Below are 12,855 nucleotides of genomic sequence, written 5' to 3'. Positions count from 1 at the left end.
AAGTAATTGAAATAGCGAAAATAGATACTCAAATTGTCCATCCCCTGCTTTCAAATATTGCAACATGCAAATGAATTACGTTTCAGCCAACTTCGTTGCCCTTAGAATAGAACATAGATTCATCAAGAGTTATTGGGTGTTAATATTCTAAAATTTTGAAGATAATAATACATATTGATCGTAAAATGGACTACTCAGGTAATATCCATTTGTAATAGTGGGTCATTCAGTCAAATGTATCCATCTACGACACCCTCCAGCCATGAATCCATCTCTAGCCCTACTTATTCACAGCCAAATAATTGGTACCCGCACACACCTGAAAAATCGAAAAATTTTCAGATTTTCAAGTTTTGAAAGGTTTAAAATGTCCAAATACTATTTCGATAAGATTTATTTATCATGAAAGAACCTGTCTTCTTGTTGAAGAAGCGGAGGTTAGGTCCTCAGTTCCACCTTTGTTGGTGAGAATTAGCCAATTTATTTGAAATTCGTATGTATAGTTCCACAGCTGATCCCAAAGCAATGCAGATTAAGATGATTATAACGAGCCCTGGAGGCTCTATCTAATATAAACCCAGCTCTTCGATAATTTTTGTTTCATGAGAAGAATAGTCAAGATAGATGATTTAATATGCATTTGTTGGTTAGTTAATTTCAAACTTCAACCGAATATAGTACTAACATTTTATGCTCCAGAATAATATAGTAATACGTATTGATTTTCAAATATACATGAGAACAAAAAGCATGAAAAATAGAACCTATGTAGAAATTGTCGACTATGAGTCTTCAGTTAATTAAGTTTTAAGCCATTATTGTGGCCATATGATTCTTCAGATTACAATTCTTTATTGCCCTCTATTTTGTTACACTATCTACTACACAGCAACTTCTTCGAATTCCAATGCGTCTTTTATCACGCCAATAATGGCGCTGCTATGGATCTTCTCGTTACCTCCACGAGAGATCCCGTATTCAATTTCACTCAATCCTTTAAATATCTCAATTCTGGTCTTACTCTTCAACTGGTACTGATTCAAAATCTCGATGAACCCACTTATTAAATCAACAAGAGCCAATCCTTTCGTGCTTTTGTACTTATTGATTGTTATATACGCTGTGGTCCAGTCGTCTTTCAAAATGGAGTCCAATACTGTTTCTATGTCTTGTGGATGTGGCGCTCCTATGCACTCATAAATCATATCTTCGTCTATCTCTTCGTCATCTGCTTCTACGGCAGCCTTGCACGCTTGTAATACATTCAATGCTCTTCTCATATCACCTTTCGACAACTTCAAAAGTGCATTCTCGGCAGGAGGACTAATTTTCAAACTCTCTTTGATGATGACATTTTGTACTCTCTCTCTTATAGCTTCTTGATCAATAGGATGAAATCTGAACCGCGTACATCTTGATAACAATGCTGGATTTAACTTGTGAGCGTAGTTTGCCAAAATACAAAATCTAGTGTTCTTGGTATACTTTTCAATGATCCTTCTTAATGAATTCTGGGCCACTGCTGTCATGGCATCTGCTTCATCCAAAATAATCAACTTGAAGCCACGAGAGAAGATTTGCATCGTAGAAGCAAAGTTCTTGATCTGGTTACGAACTACATCGATACCTCTATCATCGGAAGCATTTAACTCAAGAACCATATTTCTGTAATTAGATCCGTAAATTTCCCTAGCCAATGCTATGATAGTAGAAGTTTTACCGGTACCTGGAGGTCCGTAGAAAAGCAAATGGGGGAGCTTACCTTCATGAACAAACTTCTTCACTGTGTCCACAATGTCCTGTTGTCCGTAGACTTCGTCCAAAGTTTCTGGACGATATTTTTCAACCCTGAATGGAAAGTTAGTAAATGAACGGTATAAAGCAATACTTCACAAGACACCTCAAAATGGACAATTTCCATCCTTTTGAACTAGCAGCTAACCAGTTATCTCAATCAGATTACTGTAAGAAAATGAATCACTTCCTATCTATAAAAGGATACATACCAAGGCAAGTTTTCTTTCGATTTCGTTTCTGCCATCTCGATGCAATTTTTGATTATCTATAAGTAACAACTTGTAAGACGAGCAGCCAAATGTCCCTTACAATATATCTATACCAAAAGACAAGACTACCTTCAGTAACCACTCTCATTCATCTCTCTCATTCATTACGCTCAGAAAAGAGAACGCGTTTGGAAATTCCGTTCATGAAATGTGAACATCCATGACGCAGTATGTTTATTAGTGAGATTGAAGTTGCAAAAATGATAACGAGTATAAGGGGTGTTGGCTGTTATTAGGGGAGCGAGTCTATGTCTGAGATAAATAGATAGGAGAATGTGATAATGTGAATATGTGAATATGTGAATATGTGAATATGTGATATTGTGAAAGTGCTAGTATAGTGCGGTTGAGACAAATAGGAAGATATCAAAAATTGGGATGAAATTGGGTCTTTTGTAAGGGACCAGTGCATAGGTTTCTGTAAAGAAGAATGTCATTTGTGCCATAAAAACAGAAAACAGTCTTTATGAGTCAAACAAAGAGAAGATCTCTCTGAAGAAAGTATATTTTACCAATTTTCTGAGTGTTTGACTCTTTCTTCAATTATGATCCCTTACATATTCATAATTCTATACATATTGTTGCTACGTTGGAACTGGCCCTTCATAACCCACCAGTCTTTCCCCAGACTTAACAAAGATTTCGAGTGTCGTGCACGACTCTGAATGATTGCAAAATTAAATTTGCAACGCCATACAAATTCAGCTCTTAATGGAAAGAGCTTTTCCATCATGCTTATCTTATTGTCCTTTCTACAAAATTAGGATGGTTCCTGAAGTGGAATCCCTATGTAGTAATTTCGAGCTTTTTTTTTTCTATAAAACTGCCGATCGTTCGAAAAGGAACCACACTTTACATCATTACCATACAAAACACAACGGTAGCCAATAGCCAACCATTTACCACAAATGCCCTCAAAGCTGCACTAGACGCTGTGATGGCGTATTTGCCAACGTAGTTGCATGTTGGCCAATCTCCTCCATTGTCCCAAAAGTAGGAAAGACTTATACTTTCGTTTTTAATCGGACACATGAATCCGAAGTCAGCTGGACAATCTCGCACAATGGCTTCACATACATTGACACAAGGCATAACTTCGAAGTATGTCAAATCCGGCTGAATTACTTCATTTATGTAGTCGTTACGTGAGTTACCAGGAGCCCTTTCTTTGTAGCCTGTTATATTACGAGTTGAGCACCTTGGAATTGTTACGGCACATAACCAGTCCTTATAACTGTCTGCACAGTCCTTGCATGTCTTCATGGGCGAAAAGACAGCATTCTCAAGTGTATCACATGGAATCTGTTGAAGAGCCTTGGTGAAATTGACATAAAGATCTCTCGCTCTATTATCGTATAAGCTCATTATTTCTTCTTTCGTCGCCTTGGAAGAAGCTGGAACAGAATACGCAATTTGATCACAGAAGTCCAAGTCATAGATTAGCTCACAACTGGGACTATCTAAGGTTTCAAACTCAAACGGCAGGTATACAGCACCCCCAAAATCCACACCACTGAAATCGGATATCAAATAGGCAATGTACTTTGTCGATGCATTAAGACCAGTAACATAGAATTGCTGTTGTAACGCTCCATTTCTGGTGGTGTAACTACTCTGAATTTCTTCTGGCCTTATAAGAGCTGGTCCATTCCGCACAGCACACCAACTACTATTGATCAGTGTAAAGTAATCATTGTAGTCGTAAGAATATATATACAACGAGAATTGGGACTCAGTAGCATTAAGCTCGGAGATGTTCTGCCCTTGGGCATTTGTCAAATTACCCGTCACGACAAGAGCTGAATCATCATCGGTATCTATCAACAGGGCCCAACTCCGGTCATCCCACTGGAAGACTAAATCATTCTGCGATACACCAATTTGATATGACCATTGTGCTGTTCGGTTCGTGTTCTCCGGCGCTCTTACTGCGATATATAAAATGGAATCCGCAACTTCGTCATTGGTCTGAATTGGTACATCCGCAAGAGCTTGTAAGTAACCGTTGTGGAATAGAACCATTTGTGATACTTCCATGTTCGTCATCATACTTGCGTTGAAGGAATAGTAAACCGCTAATGATGTTTCGTTGTTCAATATATGCGGAGGCTGACTACATATGTTACCAGTAAGGAAAATAAGAAACTCATAGTATTCCCCGAGTCCCGTGGTTGTATTTACACTGAATGAGTAATAATTGGTTCCACTCTGGACTATGGTATCTCTTATTGGAGTGAACTCCTGTAAACCCTGGGAGTTGGTAGAGTACTTCTTTTGGGGAATAAATTCCAAGTTTCGTTTCGTAGCATTCTGCTGGTCTACTCCATTGAATTGAAGATCATCCTGTCCATCCGATGGAAAGACTATCTCTGCATTCAAATCGAATTCGTACCCGACATCGGTTGCCGTAATAACTGCGGCTAGAAAGAATAGGGCTATAACGAAGTTCATCTCGACATATTAGCTGAAAGAACCAGAAAAGGTATCGTTATTTGTGAAAGTCGGATAGTAACAAAACTAATTTCTAATTGAGAAGGCTTGAGAAATTCTTACTACAAATATAAAGTTTTCTTTAGTTATACTTACTATCATAGAAATATATATGTGACCATCGGCTGTAGTATAAATGTCGTGAAGACGGTTATAGTTTTAGTCTTATTTGCGACTTTTCATGATGCGACATCGGATGGTTGACTTGAAGGAGAGTTCTCTTGTCACAGTGATAATTCACGGTTACTTTGAAACAGCGTTTTCTGTTTATATTAAGGGATTATGAAGGGATTATGGGCAAACAGTATCAAATTAAATAACCTGTATTGTAAAGTCTTAATCTAAGGAATAGTTACGCTGTAATGTAGTAATAAATATTAAAAGAGTTTCCAGAACAGCTTCTTCTTTGAAGATTTGTTCTTCTTACCCTTCTTGCCAACACTGACGTCTGAAATACCATCAGTATTGAAAACGGTCTTCATATCTGGATGGGACTTTAATGGTTCTAACTTTAGACGGACATTGTAGTTGTCGTCAACGTCATGCGAGAGTGATTTCTGTAACAACTTCAAGGATGGACCCTTTCCTCCTTTTGAAGACTTCGGAACTTCTGCATCAACGAACTTGAGAGTTCTAGGAGAAGGAGTCAGCTCATCGTGATGCTCTACCACGATAGCGGGTGGTTCTGGTGTAGAAAGTGGTGATGTTGTCTGACTGGTAACGCTTTTCTTTTGTAAATTCTTCTTCAATTCGCTGTATGATAAGGATTGAGGTTTGATGATTGGATCAAGCATAGATTTGGTCTTGTAAGGAACGACACCAAAAGAGTTTGAGCCTGTAATTGCTCTGGCAAGTTTGGAACCATTGCCTCTAAAGTCTGGATCGACACTTCTAATATCATCACACAAAGTCAACGACTTCTCGGATACAAGTTTCATTTGATTAGCAAAGTACGACTCATCCATCGGTTGTTTGCGAAGTTTCCTGAAGCCTGTCGCAAGATCCTTTTTGTAATCGTAATAAAGCTGTGAAATTTCATCATACGAAGAGTAAGACTCTTCTGACATGACACTACTACCTGAGGTACCAGATGATACTGAAGATACATCGTCAGTGTCGGCATTAGTAGTTCCTAATGCAGAAGATGAGACGTTGCTACCTTCGCTCAAAGTCATAGAGTCAGTACCCAGTTGGGCTGATGATGTTGAAGATGAGTAATCCATTTGCTCAGCTGCTTTGCTGTTTTTTGAGTTGATTTCATCTTGCAAAGCAAACTCAAATTGGGTCATGTTCACTGCTGGTACTACAATAACCGGTAAAGGGAAATTCTTCACAAGCCTATCCGTTAACTTTGATGATAACCAAGAACGCAAAGGGGCGCTGATGCTCATATTCGGCTTCGTACCTGTGCAGACGAGATTTGGTTCATATAACTTATACATCTCCTTAAGAACATCTTTAGTCTTTCCCACTGCTATTTCAACGGTAACTTTTGCTATCACATTGGGGTTTATCACTTCCAATACGTAACTCATGATATCCTTTGCAATGAACTTGGTGTATTCAGGCTTGTTTCTCATGCGGAAACGAGCCTTTGGTGTCTTAGGAGGGGCAAAAGTGTCTTGTGTGTAAAACGAGTTACGTCTTCTTGGATTCATGAGCATGTCGGAATTTGTTGCTGAAACAATTATCACTGTATCACCATTTTCAATGAAATTGTGTAGTATCCAATCGAGAGCAACCCAGGTGTGTCTGCGGCCACTTAAGTAGACTAAAATCACTCTCAGTGGTAAAACTGGTTTTAAATACCCGTTTTGCTTGTTGTTGAGCTTATTAAGATACAAAGGCTCAAAGTCTTTGTGAACCTTGCTATAGGTACATCCTCGGTGGGTGACTATAGGTCTGGTTGGGTATGTTACTGGAGGGACCTGTGCCATTAATGCATCTAGTCTAGAGATATCCAAACGGGATTTGTCTATGTCTAGAGGAGAAAGGTCGTAATTCGAAATATCTATACTTCTTTTTGAATATCCTCTGATTGGGGAACGGTCTCCAGCAGACGCTGCCAGAGATCTTCTTGGGGAAAGTTCGTTTTTGCGACCTCTATTGGAGGAAGCGAAGCTGTCATACATTTCCCAACCAAAGACATCATCCCAGAGATCTTGAACATCTTCATCAGTACGAATATCAACAGTATCAAATGAAACTCTTTTGTCGTAGTACAGTTTGGTTAGCAACTTCTTCTCTTCAGGTATTCTGAACTGAATTTCACGATAGCTGTCCGATTGCTTATTCTTGAAGTATTCTAAAAGGTCTTCGGAACTGTCAGACGGCGTGTGGCCGTCTTCATTATTGGGGTCACCCTCACTGGAGGAATGTGCAAATTTGGTTGCTTGTTCTTGGAAGACCTTAGATCGTGGGATTTCTGAGTCGCTGTGAAGTTTGTTAAGTGCTGGCGCTGTTTGTAAGTGTGTGATGGTCGGTTGGACAGGCTTTGGAGCTACAACCACTGGCAGTGACGTGGCTGAATGATGCAACTGAGGAGGATGTGACATGATGGGAAGCTGTTTAATGATAGTGGCAGCAAAGGTTCAAAAAAAGGACAATGTTGAAGATCGTAGATGAGGATACGACGATTGTGGGTGTTATATATAAGATTCAACGAGTGCCTTGTATGTATGAAATGGGATAGCCACTGAGAATCGGGACTTCTGTAAGTATGCGAGATTTAAGATAAGGTTTAGCAGTGAGATCGGTTCGAACTGAAGGAACACGGCGAAACGGTAAGATTCTAGCTCGAAAAGGCAGAATAACTAACTTCCAATGGTGGAATAACGATGGGCTAATAGAAAAGTGACGCTATACTACCAGCTCGCTGTCCGATGAGGATTATCTATGTGGGAAGAAGTAAGCCTCGATTTAAACCTGGCCAAATTCAAAAGAAGAATAAAGCCAAACGATTACGGTGAGAGCGTTCACACAAATAATTATTAGAAGGCCACGTGACTGGAACACAGGTATGGAAGCACTCAAATAATATGAAAGTAGGAGGTTTGAGGGGGGTATGCACTGATAACAGAATAGAAACAGGAGAGATGTACGATGGGAAGAGCAAAAAAGAGAACAGAATCAACAAGTTGAAACTTGCTGAAATCTACCATGTCATATAGATATCTATAAATATAAATGTCAATAGTCTTCTCAAACCGTCTATGTGTGTACGTATGCTTGTTGCATTTTGATGTCATGATTATACACAATACATACAGGGCCATCCAAGCACATTTATATTGAGTTCTTAGGTTCTTGCATTCTTGCTGCTGAGTTGACTGCACTATGGTCACCACAAACATGCTTAGCCTACTAGCATATTAGCCCAGGTCGCAGAGTCCAGTCCCTCCAGTGAGAAATCAATCATACGACAAGAAAAAAGATTTTTTCTTTTTCCTCGCAGTAGTCCTTGCTGAGAGCAGCCACCAAATAAGCCCGGGCGGACATTAACTAACTGGCGAAGGAGAAAGCATACCACAAGTAAAATAGAACGGCCTAAAGCATAGAAACAGTAAACAACATGAGGCTGTTAACAAAAGAAGGGGCGGGTACACGGAATAACGCCAGTCTCCTGGCTTAGATTCCTACAGAACAAACAAGATTTGTCTTCATTATAACCAAATAAGGCAAGCACGGACAGGTCGCAATTTGCAATTTGCGGCAAGTGAAAAATTTTATCATTAGCTAACTTTTTCTTGACATAATTAATAAACTGGAACTGAAAGCGGGAATCCGATTGGGTACGATACTCTATTTTGAAAGGTATACGAGGGTGAAGGAGTCATTCTCGGGGTGGATTATACATTTGTTTGGAAGATTCTACTATCTGTCAGTTCCGTCTTCCTCCTTGGGATTGCATGACAATCACATCTTGTAGTGGGGCATAAGTAGGCTCATTATTGAAGTGCTCTCAAGGCTCTCGCGACTAGATGCTATACAGGTGTGTTTTCCCCGGTTAATGTTAGTTAGTATGGTAAATTTGCACCCATCTTCCTTTATAGACTAGGCAAAATAAACACTATATAATTCATGCAATCTAAACAGGTCACTTTTCTTACATGGAATTACACTGCAGATGCATGCTTATGTGATTATTGATGAATATCCGCTCCTTCTTCAAGTGGAGCAAAGCCATTAACATTGATCACTTCATTGTCAGCCCCGTCTTGCATTATCTCGTGATTCTTGTTTCCAGGAATAGCTGGGGATGCATAGAAGCGTGATGCCTGCAGTCTGGAAGATGTTCTCTAGTTTTGGAAGAATATTTCTGGGCCAACATAAATGTGGTAATCTATGACATACAGGTTGATAAAGGGGAGTAGTAAGTCGATTTACATATGTTACGTTACTCTTATTAATCACTACGTCAGTCGACTTCCCTGCTCACTTGGATTGGAAGGCTTAGGACAACATCATTTATAAGTAGCGAGGAGTCTCACCGTGGGGCTAAAACTTTATGATCACGTGAAATGAAATTCATGGGCGGAGGCCGTACTCATTGTAGAAACTGTTGAGGTCTAGATTATACGAAGTCAGAATTACTCATTGTACCTCATGGGAGTCGTATAAGCTGTAGTCGTGCGAATATCAAAGCATCATGGCGGCAGTAAATATATATATAATACCATCAGAGAATGTCTTCTACCTCTAATGATATCAATCTGATATAACTTTTTTGAGCCATTTCCGCTTCTTAAATCAACCCACGGTAATTTCTACCTTAAAAGTAGTTCTGCGAAGTCCAGTTTGGACAGGTCACGTGACTTTCTATTAAATAATGCACACTAAATTGTCGCTTAACAATAGTCGATTTCTTGATAGGGGAATAATGGTAAATGCACCTATATTGGGTGTGTTATAGCCTTGTTGTTGTCAAGTGACACTAGTGTTATGACAGGAATGTATTAATTGTGTGTTTTGGGCGTGTGCTGCCTCCTTGGTCTAGAAGCTTTTCTAACCAATAAGACGCATTTTTTGGCAAACAGCGCCCGATCAGGATATTACCATTACTGGAAATATACCAGGACAGTACTCCAATATTGTGAAAGTTATGCCAAAAGTTGGGAAATTAAACTTCAGAAGAAGTTTTCACGAAGTGCAGCATGCCACCGTCATTCAAAATTCTGGCCGAGAATAGGCTGCCCTAAACCCTTCCCTTACTTCATTATGTAGTTGATCGGATCTGCAACTTGGAATGACCCTTTTATTAACACTATAATTCGCCAGTCGAACCTTGCTGTGGAAACTCGATTAACCACCGCCTACTCCTCATTTTGAACATTGGAGGGTTATTTGTTGCCCAACCTTTGTTTCCTATTTAGATTTTATAAGTTGCTAGGAATGCTAAGTAAATATGAGCCCTTGTATACCGAGACTTCCGTTTAATTGCTGCCAAATATATACCTCAAAGTTAGATAGTTTCTCCAGCTAATGGCCTGGTCCAATTAAACACCAATCGCCTTCATGTACCTAAATACCTCTAAGTTGTTTCAAACATGTTTTGAGCGAATAACCCGACCAACAACCAAAGCCCAGAACCCGGGTGCACACGAGTCAAAAATTGAACTGCCTTGTTACTGGTCTTTCTTGCTCTGTGCCTTATATTTTGAAGAAACAATGACTGTTTTTGCTTATTTGTAGCACAGTTATAATCGGGAACTTTAATCTTGTTCTATTATCTCATATTAAATTAATATCTCATAAATTGTAAATATTATAATAATTATTAACTTGTCATTAAATTGTCATTTTTTATCATTTATAACCTTGATATTCTTGGTGTACTGTCAGGTTAATCTTTTTTCTCAACCCTCTCGTTTCAATCAATATTAATAGGTTAGTTGGAGCCTGTTCCTTATTATTATTATTATTTCTTTCGTATTGTTCTTGTTATTATTGTAAGGGCCTCGTCCTGGCAACCACAAGAAACGATCTCCCTAACAGCTGCTGCCGTTTAGATCATCCTACGATTATTTTGTAAGACCCCAGAGTCCTTTCCGCAGTTTTTTTCCTTGAACAAACTTCATTTGTCCAGCTATTGTCTCCACCGGTTTGTGGGGTTATCGCCGGATATTATCTTTGATCTATTGAATCCTGTGTTAGATAAGCGGATCCTTGGATCAGAAAGTAGGCGAAGCATCAGTGACGTGAGTTGCTGTACGAAGTACAAGAGTTTTATAGTCTTCTATATATTCAGTGAAATCTGAATCTGGCCGATAAAGGAGAAACAGAGTCATAACGTCATATCATTTATTTGGACGTACCATTACCGACGAGATACAAAATTAGCCAACATCGAACGTTTGCCTTTCATTTTGGGCGAATACAAATCACAGCCATCTTCCATTAATCAACAATATCAGTAGAATCCGCTGATCAACTAGACATCAGACAACAATCATCAATCTGAAATCATCTCGTATCGACCATGTCCACCATCGTCTCTCGAAAACCAAGCATGCTTCCCCATTCTTCTCGTATAACGTCATCAACGCAATCTCCATCGACAAATAAGACGATCACGACGAACAATTCATTACAAGACCACTTCGACAATAACAAAGTCATCGTATCTTCCTTCTTATTCAAGCGCTCAAGCAAAACCCATCAATGGAAGAAGAAATGGGTCGTTCTACGTAACTGCCAATTGAGCTACTATAAGGATTCAACAGAATACAAGCCTAATAAAGTCATAAGCAGCAGTAACTTACAATCCTTCAGTAAGATTCCAGATCACCAGAGATACCACTTCGCCATATATACGAACAACAAGGTTTTACATTTCAAAACTGGAGATAAGACAATATATAAGAAATGGATAGTGGCCTTAGAGACGTTCTTTAAGGAAGACGACGAAGAAGCCACCAGTAAAGAAGAAACAAGTATTGTGGAGGAGACTATAAAAGTACAGAAAATAGTACAACCTGAAATTTCACACGAAGTATCACACAACTCAGGACTTACTCAAGAGCAACTGGAACTTGCTGAGGATGGGTCTCTCGACGAAAATGCAGAAGCTGATGTTGACAATGCTGGAGATGAAGCAGAGGAAGATGATCAAGCTTCTAGTCTGAAGTCCCAAAACCTCGTTTCTGTTTCGTCCTCTTCCTTCCATCACTCGTATAACATTAACTCTAGTAGGCATTCTCTTCCCGTGTCTGTCAAACGAACAAATTCGTACACGGACGAGTATTCTGGCCCTGAGGATCCATATTTATCTTCTGGAGTTTCGGATTCGCAGATGAACCAAGATTCTCCCACGTTTGCTCCCTCACCCTTTGTACTTGAAAACCCAATTAAGGAAGAAGTCGAAGAAGAAGACAGAATCGATTTGCACCCTCCTTCTGTGGAAGTGAGTAAGAAAGTTGACGAAGTGACAACACCAATGAAGGAGCTTGACATTTCAGAGCCCGTTGAGATCAATCACGAGGCGCGAATTAGTCAGAAACGAACAAGTATTCGTTCTTTGCCCGATGTACATGAAGAGGAGTGTTTGATTGAGAGAGGCTATCTTTTACGGTTGAGAAAAAGGTATAACCAATGGAAGAGATTCTACATAGTTCTTACTAATAAGAATATGTACTTCTACAAGAGCGAATCGATCCATCAAGTTTATAAAGTGATTCCAATTTCGCAGTTGGTCGACGTTATCGAACTTGACCCGCTTTCGAAGTCGAAGCAGTGGTGTTTATTAATTATTACTCCATTAAAAAGAGTAAGGTTCAGTGCGCCGAGCGAAGAGGAGATGATCAAGTGGCTTTCGGCGTTGAAGGCCCTAGTGATGAAGCGTAACATGTCGAAAAGGAAATGAATACTGTTCAATGGAAGATGATTCTTTTATGTGAGAAGTGATTCCCCTTATGATCTAAATGATATGATAATGTAATTAGGCAATTTAAAATTATAGAGACATTGCAAGAGAGAAAGAATTATGTAGGAGTTGTAGCAACTTAGTAGAGTTTAGTGCATCTAGAGAACCCAAGAAGATTCAGAAGAGAGACAATCCAGAATGTGAGAGAGACCTCAATATATTCAATTCCCAATCCAAAAGCGACTCAAGGTTCCCATGTATGCTTAATCTCGAATCTAGAGCTAATCTCTTTTGTGTTTTAAATTGAATAGTATGTGAAATGAATAACCGGAAGAGTGGACCTTTTTATTTTGCAACCAGTAAGAGTGCGTATCTTAAGTGGAGTCGTCTTCCCAATCAGTTCCTGACTCTAGAGACTTATTGACTAGAAGAAAACGG

At 39.3% G+C, this 12,855-nt stretch overlaps 4 protein-coding genes across 4 annotated transcripts; 1 reads left to right on the top strand and 3 right to left on the bottom strand. All coding sequences in view use genetic code 12, as the record gives it.

The window, feature by feature from the left end:
* Positions 1-881: 881 nt before the first annotated feature.
* RFC3 (replication factor C subunit 3) lies at positions 882-2,041 on the bottom strand (the record flags this gene model as incomplete). The annotated part of the gene is made up of 2 exons (XM_064918764.1): positions 882-1,848; positions 2,007-2,041. The coding sequence occupies 2 exons, from the start codon at positions 2,039-2,041 to the stop codon at positions 882-884; spliced, it is 1,002 nt and encodes a 333-aa protein (XP_064775159.1).
* Positions 2,042-2,918: 877 nt separating this feature from the next.
* MID1 (Mid1p) lies at positions 2,919-4,517 on the bottom strand (the record flags this gene model as incomplete). Its single annotated transcript, XM_064918311.1, has 1 exon — positions 2,919-4,517. One exon carries the CDS (start codon positions 4,515-4,517, stop codon positions 2,919-2,921), a length of 1,599 nt encoding a protein of 532 aa, XP_064775158.1.
* Positions 4,518-4,652: 135 nt separating this feature from the next.
* Positions 4,653-7,348, bottom strand: RJT20DRAFT_37012 (uncharacterized protein). The gene has a single exon (XM_064919873.1). It carries the CDS (start codon positions 7,109-7,111, stop codon positions 4,934-4,936), a length of 2,178 nt encoding a protein of 725 aa, XP_064775157.1. The 5' UTR covers positions 7,112-7,348; the 3' UTR covers positions 4,653-4,933.
* A 3,686-nt stretch (positions 7,349-11,034) lies between these two features.
* On the top strand, positions 11,035-12,417 carry RJT20DRAFT_1663 (uncharacterized protein; the record flags this gene model as incomplete). The annotated part of the gene is made up of 1 exon (XM_064919187.1): positions 11,035-12,417. The coding sequence occupies one exon, from the start codon at positions 11,035-11,037 to the stop codon at positions 12,415-12,417; it is 1,383 nt and encodes a 460-aa protein (XP_064775156.1).
* Between the last annotated feature and the right edge of the window lie 438 nt (positions 12,418-12,855).

The sequence above is a fragment of the Scheffersomyces xylosifermentans genome (assembly GCF_036884685.1).
Source record: "Scheffersomyces xylosifermentans strain CBS 12540 chromosome Unknown RJT20scaffold_3, whole genome shotgun sequence".
In the NCBI taxonomy this organism is placed as follows: domain Eukaryota; kingdom Fungi; phylum Ascomycota; class Pichiomycetes; order Serinales; family Debaryomycetaceae; genus Scheffersomyces; species Scheffersomyces xylosifermentans.
Note: the sequence above shows the minus strand (reverse complement) of the source record. Positions and strands in the feature narration are given on the sequence as shown.